Source organism: Prionailurus viverrinus, chromosome A1 (assembly GCF_022837055.1).
Source record: "Prionailurus viverrinus isolate Anna chromosome A1, UM_Priviv_1.0, whole genome shotgun sequence".
Taxonomy (NCBI): domain Eukaryota; kingdom Metazoa; phylum Chordata; class Mammalia; order Carnivora; family Felidae; genus Prionailurus; species Prionailurus viverrinus.
The window spans coordinates 229,787,233-229,805,298 of NC_062561.1; the positions used below are offsets into that span (position 1 = coordinate 229,787,233).

The 18,066-nt window shown below is 40.4% G+C and overlaps 1 protein-coding gene across 1 annotated transcript in view; it reads left to right on the forward strand.

The window, feature by feature from the left end:
- Positions 1-18,066, forward strand: part of DNAH5 (dynein axonemal heavy chain 5) — a 237,404-nt gene that overhangs the window by 136,037 nt on the left and 83,301 nt on the right. Inside the window, exons 48-53 of the mRNA XM_047860273.1 lie at positions 3,040-3,162; positions 3,340-3,553; positions 4,906-5,129; positions 7,427-7,625; positions 10,010-10,182; positions 15,292-15,422. Of these exons, the coding sequence (XP_047716229.1) occupies positions 3,040-3,162; positions 3,340-3,553; positions 4,906-5,129; positions 7,427-7,625; positions 10,010-10,182; positions 15,292-15,422 (1,064 nt within the window). The remainder of the gene's footprint in view (positions 1-3,039; positions 3,163-3,339; positions 3,554-4,905; positions 5,130-7,426; positions 7,626-10,009; positions 10,183-15,291; positions 15,423-18,066) is intronic.

Here is an 18,066-nt window from a genome sequence, read left to right on the forward strand (position 1 = left end):
TTACAAATAAGGACACTGTGCCATATACCTTTCTGGACCCTGAGGTTGTAGTGATGAACAAGATAAACAAAATGTCTTTCCTCTTTACATTCCAGTGGGAGACACAGTACTCAGATAAACAAATATACCAATTTTTGTTAACTACACCGGGGTTCATCTCACCAAAACAGTGGTTGAAGTGGGAACCCAGGTGAAGGAAATCCGAGAGTGTGTGGGTGGCGAAACACAACAAAGATTATCTGTAGTTCTTTAGACTGATTTTTTGGGGGAGACAGAAAATTCTAGATAAAATTGTAAATCACACAACATAGTACATATGACTTATTAAGAAGTGATCAGGACTGGCTGGAGGAGGCAGAATGGGGGCAGGTTAAGAGTTTGTGACATGAATCCCCCTGAGAAAGACAAAGAACTGACCTTGGGAATATCATTGTCCAGGGAGGAGGAGATACATCAAATAGGAGTATGGGAATTAGAAGAGAGAGAATGTACTGATGTTGGATGGGGAAATGTTTGGACGGGACAGTCGGGTCATCGGTGTAGATCCCTGAAATGGGTGCCCAGCAGGGGGTGCAGACTTTGGGGTAAGAGGCATTTATGTTGGATATGTTGACTTTGTGATGCCAAGTATGGATCATCCAAGAGCGGAAGTCCAGCTGGAGATACTAGTCCACATATATGGTTTTCCCAAACATTTCCAAATAGTTGTGTGATGGAGTAGAACCTACCGTTCTTGTGCTTCCGAACTCTAGGAGGTCTCCTCAAACTCCAGATGCATTAGGTAATGATTTAATGGGTAGCAGTTCTAAAAACAGAAAGGTCTCAACTCCAGGGTCAGAAGCTGCTTCATTTTACTCCCTCTTGTTTTTGGTTTTTTTTTGTCAGCTTAGCCTTTTTATGACATATATAGCTTACTAACGATTTCCTGTTATTTTGAAAAAAAAAATAGGGTCACCGTCAAGGGGAAGAAAGTGCAGGTGTGGGACTATTACTCCATATCACTTCACCTATTCCACCTGTGGCTTTTTACCTCTTAGATGGCGCCCAAGACATAAAATCTTTTTTTTTTTTTTTAATGTTTATTTTTGAGAGAGAGAGAAAGAGAGAGAGAGCGAACGAGCTTGAGTGGGGGAGGGGCAGAGAGGGAGGGAGACACAGAATCTGAAGCAGGCTCCAGGCTCTGAGCTGTCAGCACAGAGCCCGATGTGGGGCTCAAACTCACAAACCGCGAGATCATGACCTGAGTCTGACACTTAACTGAGAGCCACTCAGGCGCCCCAAGATATAAAATCTTCATGTGTTTATGAGGTCTCATTAATAGACAAGGGAATATCTGGAAGGCTCTAGCTTGCCATAGGAAGGTGTCAGGAGATTATGAATCGCCTTACACATTTAAATTCATTGAAAAGCAGAGCTAAATTTAGCCAGTTCATTACTTTAAACAGCTTGCTTTTATTTCAGGGAAATAGGAAATTCTTTTTGCCATTGTACTGTTGTCGTGAGAGATTTACTTTGTAATTGAATGAGTTGTGATATATTTATATATCTTTATATTTGGAAATGGTGAAAAAATGTCGTATCTCTTGCCCTTATTCATTAAAATGGTGATGGGAAATTATAATTTGAAATGACCAAACTGCAAAGATTTCCGAGGACAAATATATGACTTTTTGCTTCTATGTTGGCCTTATTTTGTGGTTGTGTCTTCGATTACTGAAGTCATTTTTAACTAGTTTGCTCTTCATCATGAAATAAGTAAGCTTTTTTGGATAGGAGGAGGATGCATTTTGGGTCAATGTATCTCCACTTTCTCCTACATTTATACACTATCTTTTTAAAATGTTTATTCATTTATTTTGAGAGAGAGAAAGAGAGTGAGAGAGCATGCACACCATCTGGGGTGGGGCAGAGAGAGAGGGAGAGAGAATTCCAAGGAGGCTCCACACTGTCAGCCCAGAGCCCATTGCAGGGCTTGATCTCATGAGCCAGGAGATCGTGACCTGAGCTGAGTCAAGATCTGAATCAAGAGTCAGATGCTTAACCGACTGAGCCACCCAGGTGCCCCTACATTATCTTTAACACAACTTAAAATCTTGGATCAGTAAATTGCTACAGTGGTAGGTATGGAACGAGGTCTTTAAGACTGAGGTTCTAGAGCATGAGGACCATGAAGCCTTTCCTGTTTTATTTGTGTGCTAGCTCTGGTTACTCAGGGCATACATTTTGAATGACTGGTTGATTTCCAAACCACACGGTACTACCCTTGAAATGATCGATAGTCTGGGTCCCTCCCCAGGTTTCCCTTACTTCTCCCAATACTCCTTTTTTCATATTGCTAGGAAAAGTGTGGTTTTTAAAATTTTTTTGTTTTTGTTTGTTTGTTTGTCTTTTAAATAGAGCCCAGTATAGTTAGTCTTCTTTACCACCTAAACTCAGAATGGAGAAATGAGAGAGACCCAGCGGGGCGTGGTTTGCTATTTTGTATCAGGGGGTGAGAGGTGATTCACTGTACTTGCAGCTGTCCCAAAGCGTTGGATCTGGATTGTGTCCACTACAGAAGCCCGTGGGTGGCCTTCTCAATGGAGACAGAGCAGTCTTCACGTTGGGACGGGCTGTGTGGCTCAGAGCACCGACCTAGCAAGCTTCTTGGACGGTTGCCCTGTTTAATTTTGTCCCTGATTTACAGGGAAACTTTTAGAAGGGCTAAATTCTTCGAATAATGGGGCTGGGGAATGCAGTGTCATCCGTATAAGAATAATGAGACAAAATCTTTAGGAATAGACTAAGGAGTCTCATCCCACTCAAAATTTACAGTAATTAGAATTTCATGTACTCCAAAATTAAAGCAGATTTTCGAAGGTGAACATTATGCAAGACAGTTTAGGCACTTCATGCCCTGGTTTCCAGAATTAAGGACAGTTTTGGGGGGTGTCTGTGAGTAATTCCTGCCAATTCAAATGTTCCTACATTTTAAAAATCATTCACCGTGTCTTAGGGTATATTTTCACAAATCTTTCTGTTGGTTTTCTTGTTTTGCAGAGGACAATAGAGAGCTATGTGGATAAACGCATGGGTACAACGTATGGCCCTCCTGCGGGAAAGAAGATGACTGTTTTTATTGATGATGTGAATATGCCAGTAATCAATGAGTGGGGCGATCAGGTATATTGATTCCATTGCACACTTTATGTCAACTCAACATTGATGAGTAAATATTTTTCTACTTTTTCAATATGCTGTTACTGAATTCCAAGAAATTCCATTATTTGGCAACATCAAGGCATTAGCTTCTGGGATGTAAAGGAGTGACCTTTAAATTCTGAACGTTGTCTTTCTTAGGTTACTAATGAGATAGTACGACAGCTGATGGAACAGAATGGGTTTTATAACCTGGAGAAGCCTGGGGAGTTTACCAGCATTGTGGACATCCAATTTTTGGCAGCCATGATCCATCCTGGGGGTGGACGCAATGATATTCCCCAAAGACTCAAAAGACAGTTCTCTATATTCAACTGCACGTTGCCTTCTGATGCTTCCATGGACAAGATCTTTGGTAAAATGGTGTCAGTGGGGCACGGGGAGGGAGTAATACCAACTTGCATTCCAATGAGAAGATATCTACCCAGAGGTCAACACAGAAGGGGCATTGGGTGGCTCTTCAGTCCTTTTTACCATGTACTCTCAAGTAGTGTTTATATCAGGATTTTGTTTCTATAAGGAATTTTTATATATATGTAGTGAGTTGGGTGCCTAGGTAGATCCTTTCTACCTTTGTTTTTCTTAAAGTGACTGTTGCCAGCTTCTTAACCAAGGAGGCTAAACATTAAATGAACGTGAAGATGATGAGATTGTTTCCTCATGGATATACCTATTTCAGGTCCGATTGATAGACTGCCATGCCAAAAGTTTATGTGGCTGAGACTTTAACCAAGCCACATAATGATTTTGGCCAAAGCAATAATTTTGCCCATAGCAGAGATTAGCCAGAGTCTGATCATCAGAGTAATTTACAGGATTGTAATAAGTTACTGATTGATTAAATATGTAGTATTTCAGAAATAATATCTAGCCCAGGAGATAAACACTATATATCTATATATCTAAACACTATATATCTAAACACTATATATCTACATATCTACATATCTACATATCTACATATCTATATCTATATCTATATCTATATCTATATCTATATCTATATCTATATCTATATCTATATCGACACTAGCCCAGGAGATAACTGTGATTGTCAAACTGAATAATGGAAAGAGTTTATAGTTGATTTTGTAGTTTCTCTTTGCAGAAAAAGAGTGTAAAGTTATGTACGCATTGTGTTAGGTGTTAACTTACCATTTCTGAAACTACTACTGAGAGAAAATGCATTAGGATACCCTAATTAATTTCTGGCAGACTAGAATGTCATCTCAGCACCCTGGGCTAGTGGGGTTTGGCCATATCTGCCTTCAATTTTCTTTAATTATTCTTTTTTTGCCTAGAAAGTTTTACACACAAAGTAAATTAAAATATTTTGTAATGCTTGGAAAGGCAACAGTAGGATGGAGAAATCTTAAGGGTTCCCGGCACCTCCCTTTTCCTTATGTCTTTCGAAAGCACCTTTATATATTTAATGTCACCCACTTAATAATACTGAATTCATTTACCTAGAGTTTTCAGTAGTGTTTCTTAACCAAATTTTCAGTATTTGGATGCTAACTTCCTTGAGCCTATATCTATTTTTTAGATTAAAAAAATAAGAGAACACGAATGTAAATTTCTTTGATATGTGGTCATCGATTATACTGTATATAATAATTGTGCAAACTCTATAGTATAATGTTTTCCATTTTAATTTCACTGACTTGAACCATCACTCAGAATGTTACGACTTTTTTCCCCTTTCAGGTGTGATTGGGGTAGGCCACTATTGCAGTCAGAGGGGCTTCTCAGATGGCGTGAGAGATTCAGTAAAGAAATTGGTCCCCCTGACACGTCGACTGTGGCAGATGACCAAGATGAAAATGCTTCCTACCCCTGCAAAATTCCATTATGTGTTTAACCTTCGAGATCTTTCTAGGATCTGGCAGGGAATGCTGAACACCACCTCAGAGGTTATCAAGGAACCAGATGTAAGTGAAATATAAGAGGAGAAAATAAATGGTATCGTTATTTATTCTATTCCCTAAACTGTTATTCGTCATGTAATGTTTAGTGGGATGATGAAATATTTTGGGATGTTTTAGCATGCATTTTTTTTTTCTGCCTTTCAACTAACATAAATAAGGGAAAAATACATCAGGAAGTTTCTTTTAAAAAATTCCAATTAAATTTATATTTAAGGAAATAGTATACATAGTTATTTTCTAATGAATGGAATAAAGTAAATAATTGATCTTATTTTCCCATTATATTTTTCTTATACTAAATAATGGAAAGAATCAGTATTGATTTTATTATGTAATAGTCTCCATATTTTAAACTTGACATCTTAGCTTTAAAAAAGTAATTATCTTTATAAACACTCAAAATTGAAGAGACCATTTTGTTGTTAATCATCCACGATCTTTCTTTTCCGTGTAACTAGATGAACTAAAACAATTATGTATATTGGCATAATTAAGAAGAGGCAGAAAAGTAGAAAGTCCATTTGGCTGAGAAATGAGCATTTGTACACACACTTGAATATAACAGTTCCTAGCATTAAAAGAATTCTCTTCAAACTAGAAGCATTATGGAAAAATTCCAAAGCATGGCCTGTGTGCTCAGGCTAAGGTAATATTGGCTTCCCTTTTAGCTTTTTATGGAATGGAGAAGGTAATTAAGCAAATTGGCTTTAGGGATTTGTCCACATCAATACACAGGAACAGTTGAGATATCAAACAAACCATCACTAGGCATATTGAGTAGTGACTATAAAAAAAAAAAACAACCCAGCTTTGCCCCAGATGCTCACAAAGTAGGTAACCACATGGCTGACTCCAAAGAAACACGTTTTGGGGAAAACTCACTTTCCTTGTTACAGAGAACAGAAAATAATTTTAGCAGCAGGGAACATTTTATCTTGGTTTTTTTCCCCTCAAAGTCATTGACACATTAGTGGCCATGCAGAATGCAGTTCCGCAATATTATTTTTTGAGTAGCCAGATTTTGATGCTTACTTGAAATCATCATAAATATTTCCAGCAATTGATGTTGTCATGAACTTCTGTCTTAATTAACTGAATCATTGAATATATTTTACTAAATTCCTTTTAAATTTTGGTAACCAAATATAACCAATAGCATTTTATCATTAGTAGTATAATAGCTTAAAAACCCCCTAATCTGCAAAATGTTAGCAAGCTCAGAAATTTCCACCAGTCTTTCATATCAGATGAACTTGCTATAGAAACAAGTGTATCGAGCAATTAATATCCTCAACTTCCAATGAACTTTGCACCTTGGATTACATAGACTAAGTGATTGTTTTGTTCAGATAATCCAGACTTTTGCTGCAAATTTCCTTCACATCGTGTTAAGTAAACATGCCCTTCTAATACTCAGTTATATATGTGAAAATTGTTTATACACTACATTTTATTTTCTGCTCTGGCCACATGAATGTAGGTGTCTTATCCAAACAGACTAATTTATCACAGGTTTAAGACTTTTATGTAGCATATTACCTTGTTGGTTAATCAGAGTCATTTTAGTGATTTGTCTAGGTTTGTTTTCATTTTAATGTAAAGACTGAACATGAATAGACACTACTCTATTTGATATACTTGATTAGACCAACTTGAAATAAAATATTTTTTTTAAGTTTATTTTTTGAGAGAAAGAGAAAGAGTGAGAGTGTGTGTGCGGGTTGGGGAGGTGCAGAAAGAGAGGGGGACAGAGGATCCAAAGAGGGCTGTACTCTGACAGCAGAGAGCCTGATGTGGGGCTCAAACTCACCAGCCACAAGATAGAGATCATGACCTGAGTCGAAGTTCGATGTTTAACCAACTGTGCCAACCAGGCACCCAGAAATGAAGTATGTTTTAACCTTAAGTTTTAATTTTTTAAAAAATGTTTTTAATGTTTATTTCTGAGAGAGAGAGCGAGAGAGAGAGAGCGAGAGAGAGAGAGAAAGAGAGAGAGAGAGAGAGAGAGAGAGAGCCTGAGCGGGGGAGGGGCAGAGAGAGAGGGAGACACAGAATCCAAAACAGGCTCCGGGCTCTGAGCTATCAAGTCCCACGTGGGGCTCGAACTCATGGACCTCGAGATCATGACTTGAACCGAAGTTGGAGGCTTAACCAACTGAGCCACCCAGGTGCCCCTAACCTTCAGTTTTTAAAATGTAGCATCTTAGATCAGGAAGGATGGTGCTCTATAATTTTGTCAATTTGATTCCCAACTATGGCAAATAGGAACGAATAACACATTTTAATTCTGTTTTCAACAGGATCTGTTAAGGCTGTGGAAGCATGAGTGTAAACGTGTTGTAGCTGATCGTTTCACGGTTTCCGGTGATGTGACCTGGTTTGATAAGGCTTTAGTACGTTTGGTGGAGGAGGAGTTTGGTGAAGAGAAAAAACCCTTGGTGGACTGTGGATCTGATGCTTATTTTGTGGATTTCCTGAGGGATGCACCTGAAGTGACAGGTAAAGAAGTGAAGCAGAATTTGAAATTCCCCAAAAGGATACTTGAAGACAGAAAGTTCAGGTTAGGGATGTTGAGTTTCTGGCTAGGAAAGTTTACTGAAACAAGCCTGGGACATAGTAGTTGCTCAATAAATAAAGAATGCGTGGCTACTGATGGAGCTCAAAGATTAACTGTTTTTTATACCTCTCAATCCTGCATATAAAGTAGATTTAGGAGGCAGGATAGGGTAGAAGAAAGTGCCCAGGATTTGTAGCTGTCACACAGTGGTAAGTTTGTGGAAGGGATCTACCACACGTTAGCTGGATGACTCTCTGGACTTGAACCTCATTCTCCTCTCTTAGGAAAATGGAAATAGTAATATATGCGTCATGGGGCACTGCGGGAAATAAATGAAATATTATCTGCAGAGTGGCTTGGCAGTCTGCCGAATGGAAGGTAGCAAAAACCTTGGTTTACGAACATAATACGTGCTTGTAATCCAAATCACTCGTATGTCAAAGAGAATTTCAAGAACCATTGGCTCGGTTGAGATCATGTGATATTCGGCGACGCGTACTGCTCATATTGCAAGACATCGCTTGTTTATCAAGATAAAATTCATTAGAAATGTTTGCTCATCTCGCGGAACACTCACAGAACAGGGTACTCGCAGTCCGTGGTTTTCCTGTAATTGTTATTTGGGTCATCCCGAGTGTTGAAATTAGAAAAGCCTCAAATACCTGAGAAAGCCATTGAATCTAATGGGAAAGAGGTGGGTGATGTGGCCATAAGCTTTCGTGGTTATGGTTCTATGCAAAATTGAGAGATATATTGCTTCTCTTCTTATGCAAAGAGGTAGTGCTCCAATTTTTTCCTTCAGAAATAACTGAGTGTAAGTAGACTATTTCTCTTTCATTTAATTACCTTTTTTTAAAAATACTGGAAGTGAATTTTAAGTTAATTTCCATATTTAAACACATGCTATTTATATCTTCTAAACGGTTGAAAGTGACCAGGCAGCCCCTTTCCAGATTTGATAAGGATGGGTGTGATCTATCAGAAGTTCCCGAGTGACAATTGCAAAAGGCAGTTTACTGCTAGCTATGCAGTTGGAAGGATCCTTCCACAGAAAGAAGCTGACACATTTTACTTGAAATCAGGTCACCTACGTACAAAAATCCTGTAGGTGTAAGAGCATTTAAAATTAGAATTTATGTATCTCATTTGCTCTAATTCAGAAGGGTAAATAATAAAAATTTATGTCTTTTATTTCCTCTAATTCAGAAGGCTAGATAATTAGATTATGGTTTCCAAGCAGCAAAGCACAACTGGGGCACTTTTGCTGGGCGGGTGTGTGGGAGGCAAACACATGACCTTTGTTGATTCAAAGCGCTTTGTTTCTCAAAGCTTGAGTTGAACATTTATAAAAAAAAAAAAAAAGGTGACGTGACTATTGAAATTTAATTAGTGAGGGCTTTGCAAAGAAGCCAATCTTCATGGCTATGTTAAATCAATTTTCTCGCTTTGTTATAAAAAGGTTAATATACTATTATATTAGGACAAGGTCAATTGACAATAATTATGTACTATTAGATTTGGAAGATCCACTCACTCTTCTAGTACCCAGTGAATTTCTAAGTTGTTTCTGGCATATTCAACTCAGATGTCACTCTTTTTCCTGTTACTAATGTGAACCAATAGTAAACTTCCAGAGACCTCATTTAGCTTTCCTTTGGCATTATGCCTTATAGTCAAAGATGGAAAAGTGTTAAGCTGGTATATTATGTGTTTCTAATTTTTAAAAAAGCATATTGATTTCAATAATCTTTTCCCAGTGACCCAATTCAATATGTTTATTTAGGAAATCATTATTCTGTTTTCTCTCAACCCTCTACCTCTGTTCCCTAAAATTCACTCTATCTTTGCAGCTAACCTGAAACTCCTGAATCATAAGAATTTCCTGAGCAAATGCAATGACCTTTTTCTTTTCCTCTTATTAAAAAATTCTTTTAAGTCTTCATCTCTCTTGCTGATTTTTTACACTAAATCCCTGTTTTTCTGACCCTCATTTTGTCCATGAAGCGAATATTCCCGGAAGGTTCATTGAAATGCCAATATTCAATTATGGATTCAAATTAAATTCAATATATATATTACATTATTTGAAATTGGCCTTTTCTAGGCAGAAAGGAACTAAGATTGCATATGACCACAAAAATTCCAATGCTTTTACTATTGTTTGCTTTTTTTCTTTTCTAAAAATATATATACTATGGCATTTGGGTGAAAATCAGTATCGTTCAGTGTTAAATTGTAGAGTTATGAGTGTATTAATTTAGGTTGAAGGAAGTGGTAAAGTCTGGCAGTTTGAGGAAACAACTGAATTGTTCCCCCAACTCCCTAGGTGAAACATCTGACGAGGCTGATGCTGAAATGCCCAAAATTTATGAGCCAATTGAATCTTTTGATCACCTAAAGAAGCGTTTGACTATGTTCCTGCAGCTATATAACGAGAGCATCCGTGGCACCGGCATGGACTTGGTGTTCTTCGACGATGCCATGGTTCACTTAGTCAAGGTCAGTGGCCACGCCCAGTAACACCTCCGCAAAGTGACGGACGCGGGGCTTCAAACCAGAATTTTTCCCCCTCTTTTGTTTTCATCTCCTAAGAGAATATTCAGTGTAAAAAATCAACTCAATGTTGGAGTCCAGTTTAATTTCGAAACGGCAACATGTGACACCTATAGGCAGAAAATCAGCCTGAAAATCAGAGCATGTAGACTTCCAACATGTGATATAATTTTATTCAGTGTTGCTACACAGCTTCCAGCTCAGTGTTTTCACTACGTAGGATGAATGTGGTTGACATCTGAGTTCAAAGCGCAGGCAGAAAGTCTGCTTATTTTTTGTATTATGCAAAGGAGAGCTGTAAAAAGTAGTGCGTAAGCTCTGAAGACATTATGCTTAGTGACATAAGCTAGTCACAGAAGGGCAAACACTGGATGATTCCAGTTGTCTGAGGTACCTAGGATAGTCGAATTCATAGAGACAAGAAAGTAGAATGGTGATTGCCAGGGGTGTAGGGATAGGGAGAGTGGGGAGTGTTTAGTGGTACAGAGTTTCACTTTTGCAGGATGGAGAGTTTTTGTGGTGGTTGCACCACAATGCCATTGACCGATATGCCTGATGGTCAAGATGGGAAGTTTTAGGTCACATGTATTTTACCACAGTCAGAAATGATAATAAGAAAATACTGCATGAACAATTGACTTTGAGCTGGGTGAAAGTTTTGCTAGAATGAAATTTACCAGGAAAGTACATTTTCCTTTCTGCTTTGTCATAGGGGTCATTCAGTATCTCTTCCTAAGATAGTTGATTTTCAAAGACTGGAAACAAAATATATTATTTACTTGATAACTTATATGATCTAATTTATTTGTGGTGGTAGATAATCCCATTTTTATTTATTTATTTATTTATTTATTTATTTATTTATTTAGAGTGCGGGCAAGTGTGTGAGTGGGGGAAGGACAGAGGGAGAGGGCTTGAGAATCTTAAGCAGGCTTCATGCTCAGCAAGGAGCCCCATGGAGGGCTTGATCTCACGACCCTGAGATCGTGACCTGAGCCCAAATCAAGAGCTGGATGCTTAACCGACTGAGCCACCCAGGTGCCCCAAGAGAATGCCATTTTAAATCTGTTGCTGATATTCTCACTTTGTTGATGTCAACTTCTTTCTCAGACTACATCCTTTCAGTTAGAAAAAGGACAGCTTGAGGCTGAATTCCATTGCTTAGGTTTAATCATGAGGAGCAACCTTATAATTGCAAATTGTCTCCTCTCATAATTACTGAATCTAGAGTTCATCGGGGTGGGGAAGGCTCCAGGACATCAGGAAGAGGGAGGAAGACGGAGAGGCTGGTCTGGGCTGGGTACCCCCCCCCCCCCCCCCCACTGCTGCCCCCGTCGCCCCCTGCATGAAGGCATTTAGCTTGGACACTTAGAATACTCAGAATCTGAGACATCTGTGCTGAATTATGAGCACAGATATCCTTCCAAATATAAATAATGATAGTCTGTCATATTTAATGATTAAAAGGAAGAAGAAAAAAAAAGAAAATGATACCAAAAGCAACTTCATAACTAACGTCTCTTGGGGACAAAATCTGACTGGCCTAGGATTTCATAATGGCTCAGATTGAAATGAGGCTATTGTTGGGGCCCCTGGGTGGCTCAGTCGGTTGAGCGTCCGGCTTCGGCTCAGGTCATGATCTCGCAGTCTGTGAGTTCGAACCCCGTGTCGGGCTCTATGCTGACAGCTCAGGGCCTGAAGCCTGCTTCAGATTCTGTGTCCCCCTCTCTCTCTGCCCCTCCCCCACTCATGCTCTGTCTCTCTCTGTCTCAGAAATAAACATTAAAAAATATTTAAAAAAAAGAAATGAGGCTATTGTTAGTCTCGTGCTTGAATAAGTTCTCTAGAACTGTCTCATTTCTGCGTTTCAAACACAGAGTATGAGCGATGAGCATTTCTTCACTTCAGAATTGTGGGCACATGACATTTGAGGCACAGGTGACTCAGCACAGGGTCTTTGACCGTTTGCCTCAGTTTCTCTCTCAGGCTCTTGTGTCTGCTCTTGAATTGGCTGAAGAATTCCTGACTGGAGTTTTTGAGCTAAGATGCTCCATTCCTCACAGTCTCCTAGGCTGACCCTCTCTTCTATTTGCTTGTTTCCTGTGGACAATGCATCCAAAGTGTCACATGGATGTGAGCCTTGAAATGTGTGACCTAGTTATAAGATGTGATAGAAGCTACAGGATAGAATTAAGATCAAAATTATGGCAAAACAGGATGTGATATGAGACCAGGCATATTTCTTAGTTCCTTTCTTCAGTAAACTAATGATTTCTTCTGGGCTCCTGGGTAGCTCAGTTGGTTAAGCATCCGACTCTTGATTTTGGCTTAGGTCATGATCTCAGGGTTGGGAGATTGAGCCCTGCATCAGGCTCCGTGCTTAAGATTCTCTCTCTCCCCTCCCCGTTCTCTCTCTCTCTCAAAATAAAATAAAATATAAAATAAAATAAATAAAAAAAATTTTCTTTCAAAACAGAGAATATCTCTGTGACCGCCCTTTTGCCTCTTTGGTTAAGATTTGAACCATGACGTGTGGTTTTTTTGTGGTCTCGCCCCTGCCTACCACTCTAGCTTGTGGCTTATGCTCAGCTTAGCATGTAATCAAGAAAAATCAGCTACCCTTGATGAAACACACCCTTCTTCCAGACAACTTCACCCACGTGCATTCCCAACAAGTGCCGCGTCGTGTGGAATTTATCTGTGTTGTGTGTTTGTCTTCCCTGCTGGGCAGCAAGCTTGTGAGTGTGGGGCACCCAGTTTATTCACTTCAGTATTCACAGGACGGAGAATAGGCACGCTTGAGATGCTTGATAAATGGGATTGGAATTTAACCAAGTCCCCACTGAGGCTTTAGCCAACCCTTTGCTGCCTCATCTCCTGATGTTTCTGGACCTAGTACTGAAGTTCCCTCCTCCTAGGGATACCCCAGGCCTTTTGTCGACTCTGAGACTTTGTGCCCCCCAGCCCCTCTTCTTAAAACGTAGCCCAACTCCTGCCTGGCCTGCCCACTTCTTTGTAGGAGACTCGTAGTTATCTTTCAAGATCCAGATCACGCTCCAGCTCCACACCTGAGAGTTGCCTTTGCCCAGCAGCACTGTTTCATTTGCCGCCATTTTTACCTGTTTCCACATTCAGCGTGGTACATCCCCACGTTTCTGTTAGCAGGTCTCTCTCCTCTGCTAGCACATGAGCACCTGCGGGGCAGGCTGGGCATTGCTAATTTTTAAAATATTTGCTAAAGGAATTGAAAAATGAATAGTTTTATCTCACAGTCTATAGAGTAGGAGAAAGTACCATTTGAAGGTCCTATTTGACTGCGTTTTCTCCTTTATTTCTTTTTGTATTCTAGGGTATGAGTTTTTGAATCTCTTTTAAACCCTTCTACTTATTTATTCATGTATATGTTCATTTGTCGTATGCGGTTTGAGTGTTTAACGTGTGCTAGAAACTGGGAATGGAATGTTGTAATGTAAGATCTAGGCTGGTTTCAGGAAAAGATATCGGGTGGAGGTTCCCAGTACCTAATTATCAACAATTATTTCAACCCTTAATATATTCACCAACACCAACGGAAGGAAATGGTTAGGACAAAAGACATATTTTTGAAAAATATTAACCAAGGAAAGACACAGAAGATTCCAGTGTGGCTTTCAGTAGCCCCTTACCTGCCTTATCTGTGCCTCTTGAAGTAGTGCCACAGAAAGAATATGAATAGACAGCAGCAAAATCATTCTTGCCAGTACTGTTCCTTACCTGCCTCCAACAACTCCCCTGCCTACAACTGAGTAGGAGCCTGGAAGGACCAGTGTGCCACCCACCCATGCCACAGGCTCTCAGGTCCACAACAGAGATGTGAACATGATGTTCCTTTCCAGGGGCTCACACTACACTGGGAGAAATAATCCAACAGCCACGAGTAGTCCCAGAATTTTATTATATCTGAATAAAAAGAAAAGAAGAGTAGTCCCAACAGGAATAAAGTGTAGCCCCTGCCGCAGGAGGTAATCCGGAGAAAGGATGTTTACCAGTATGTCCGTCAACATCTTGCTAATTCCAGGTTACCCCAGCCACATAGAGGTGATCTGTCTCAGCTCCATTCTCATTCTCATTAGTCTATAGAAAAGTGGGTATCACCCCAGGCTCAGACTGCAGTTAGGTCGGAAAGAGAAGTAGTTATCATGTAAAGAGAAAAAAGCATCCAGGAGAATCCTACACTGAATCCCCTCTGTGGGGGTGTTGGAAGCCTGATGGTGTAAGCAATTCATCAGTAACAATAAAGCTAAAGAAACATGGGCTTCTGAACACCTGGGTGGCTCAGCTGGTTAAGCGTCTGACTTTGGCACAGGTCACCATGTCTCACGGCTCGTGAGTTCCAGCCCCATGTGAGGCTCCATGCTGACAGCTCAGAGCCTGGAGCCTGATTTGGATTCTGTGTTGCCCTCTCTCTCTGCCCCTACCCCACTCTCTCTCTCTCTCTCTCTCTCTCTCTTCCTTCTCTCCCCTCCTTCCTCCTCTTTCTCCTCCTCCTCTTCTTCTTCTTCCTCCTCCTCCTCCTCCTCGTCATCTTCCTCTTCAAAATTCCATCACCGATGCCACATTTTGGAAATTTTCTTCCCTTCGATTTAAATGCTCTGCCATTGTTCAAATGTGGAAGATATTCTAATCAACTCTTCTGTATTCCAAGGATATACATTGTCTTGAAATTTCAGTCTCTTTCCTGTCCCACCGCGTTAGGTTGGGAGACTGAAAGGAAACATCCAAGCCTCCTCTACTTCTTTTCTTTAAAACCCAGAGCAGGCCAAAGAGGGACTTCAGCTGACTTCTCTGTACTCATCTCCTCTTGTTTCCCAAAGGCGCCCCCAACATATGCCCTGTCTGGTACTCTTCAAACACCATTCTATTTCAGAAATGCTGTCCTTCATCCAGCCAGCGTCTTTCTCCATTCCGATCCTGAGACACATATGGCTTCCCAAATGCTTCTTTTGCGTAAAGAGGAAAAAATGGAATATTTACATGTTGAACAATGATCTGTGTCTTTTCTATTCCGCATTCTAGATCTCACGTGTCATTGGCACGCCCCGGGGAAATGCCCTCCTGGTGGGGGTGGGCGGATCAGGAAAGCAGAGCCTGACGAGGTTGGCTTCATTCATTGCTGGCTATACTTCCTTCCAGATCACTCTGACAAGGTAACAAGCTTTCACTTTAATTAACCTGAAATGGATTTTGATAGCAGGTTCTCAGAGGCCACTTGAATTTAGAATGCATTTTTCTTAAACATAAGGAATCATAATCATTTTCCTTCTTAAATGTTGAGTTATCATTGTCCCCTTTCAACCTTTGTTGTAGATATGAAATTTTCACATTAATAATTGGCTTTTGAGATATTTCAGCCTCTCGTTGTAAATAGCTGCCCCCCTGCACTTATGCATGCCATGAGTGTTACCTGTATTCCTTTTGGTGTATTTCGGAAGAAACTTCTCCCTACTAGATGTTAATTCAGGTTTCAAGAATGTTAACAAACTAGAAAAATAACTGAAAAATTTGTATTTATTCATTTATTCGTACATTTAAAAATATTTGTTGAACACCAGCTATGCACCAGGCACTGGCTAGGTGCTGGGAGCACATGGCAAGTCTGGCTCGTGTCATGACAGAGCTTACAGTAGTCAAGGGGTCAGGCACCTGAGCAGTTCATTCAGTAAGGTGTCGTATGTAGGGGGCGCCTGGGTGGCTCAGTCGGTTAAGCGTCCGACTTCAGCTCAGGTCATGATCTCATAGCTCGTCAGCTCGAGCCCCGTGTCGGGCTCTGTGCTGACAGCTCTGAGCCTGGAGCCTGCTTTGGATTCTGTGTCTCCTTCACTCTCTTCCCCTTTCCCATTTGCTTGCACGCTCTCTCTCTCTCTCTCTCTCTCAAGAATAAATAAACTTTAAAAAAAATTTTTAAAAATGAGGTGTCGTATGTAGGTGCTATCTACATAAGACAGCACTAAGAAATAAATGCAGACCAGCTCCTTTTGAAACATGAGGGAGGGACTCCTGACCTAGTGTAGGGGATGGTTAGAAAAAGCTTTCTGGAGGAAAAGATGGAAACCTGAATAAGAATAGGAGTTATCTCAGAGAAGAGGAACGATAAAGAACGTTCCAGGCCAAAAAGATCAGTACAGGTGAAGTCACATTGAGGCCCTGGAAGAAGTAAAATATGGGTGGGTATGCAGCATAAGATACTACGTGGGGAAGGAATAGAAAAGGAGGCCTTTGAAGATATGATAAGGAATTTAGACTTTATCCTAGAGCAACAGAAAACCATTAATGAGTTACCCCTAGGAAGGGCCTATGGGTTTTTATGTACAGAAAATGGATGGAAGGGGCTAAACAGGAATAGTTATAAGGCGTCCCAGGGATCTAACCAAGAGATAATGGGACTTGAGTGGTAGCAGTAAGAATGGAGAAAAAGGACAGACTTGAGATCGTTGGGAAGTTGAACTATTGGACTTGATCCATCCTAGTTCTGGCTTGGAAAGATGATGCATACGCTCATGCAAACACTCCTCAAGATAGGGAACCCCAGGACGGTTGTTCTCGGACAACCCTGTGTGGGGTGGGCGGAACCAGGAAGTGAAGAGTCAGCATGAAGAGAAAAGCAGGGGGGATTCAAAGGGGCTGAATTTCAGGATTAACCAAGATGAGAAACAGGAGGCCAGTTTGCGAAGTTTAGTTGGGCTGAAAATTATAAGACGTTAACCTGTAGGTGTGGGACTAGGAAGTCTTGCCTTTTGGGCATTGATCTAGAGTTTTGGTTTGGCCCAGTAGGGCAAAGTGTACCCATCTGTCTTACTGATGGAGGCCTATAGATATCTACTAGGGCAAAGATCGAAAATGATTAAACACTGGGTTTAAGGCCCAGATATTCATGTGTTGTTGTTACACTTTCCATTTGGTTCAGATTATAGGCTTCTGCTTGGAGAATAAATCTAAAAGATTGCTGGTTTTTGTTTTTTTTTTGTTTTTGTTTTTTGTTTTTGTTTTGTTTTCAAGTACTAGGACAGAGATAAATAATTCTAATTGCCTTGTGTATAATTGTTCTAGTTTGGATAGAAGCAGAATTTGATAAATGATATCCTATACAGGAAAGAGACTGGGCTCTGAGATTTTTTTTTTAATGTTGTTTATTTATTTATCTTGAGAGACAGAGAGAGAGAATGTGAGGGGAGGGGAAGAGACAGAAGGAGAGAGAGAATCCTAGGCAGGCTCCACTCTGTCAGCACAGAGCTCTATGCAGGGCTCAATCTCACAAATCTTGAGATCATGAACTGAGCCAAAGTCAAGAGTCAGATATTTAACCGACTGAGCCACCCAGGTACCCCTGGACTCAGATTTTTGTTCCCAACATTTATTTAAAACTGTACAGTTTTCAAAGCACTTTTATATGCCTAGGCTAATTTGGTCTTTAAAAGAGCTTTATGGGTTAGCAGGGCATATAATATTAGCCTATCTTACAGTGGAGACTCTATCACTTGTGGGAAATCCCAGATCTACCTGGGAATTAACCAACAGTATTTTTGGTTTCTGGTCTGGCTGGGCTTTGTGCCGCAATGCCTCAGGAAAAATATCTTGCACCTCCTCTCTCTGTGATAAATTAGTTCCTCTGCATGTCATAGTGGGAACGCTCTGTTACTAATGGAAAGGAGGGCCAAGGCCTGCTAGCCTAGCCTTCCCATTGCCTTCAAGAGGCCATCTTACTGCCTACACCTCTGCATAGCTATGTGGCCAAGAATCAGGAAGCAAGAGCCTCACATTCTGGAAACACAGACATTTGTAAGAAGGCTCAGG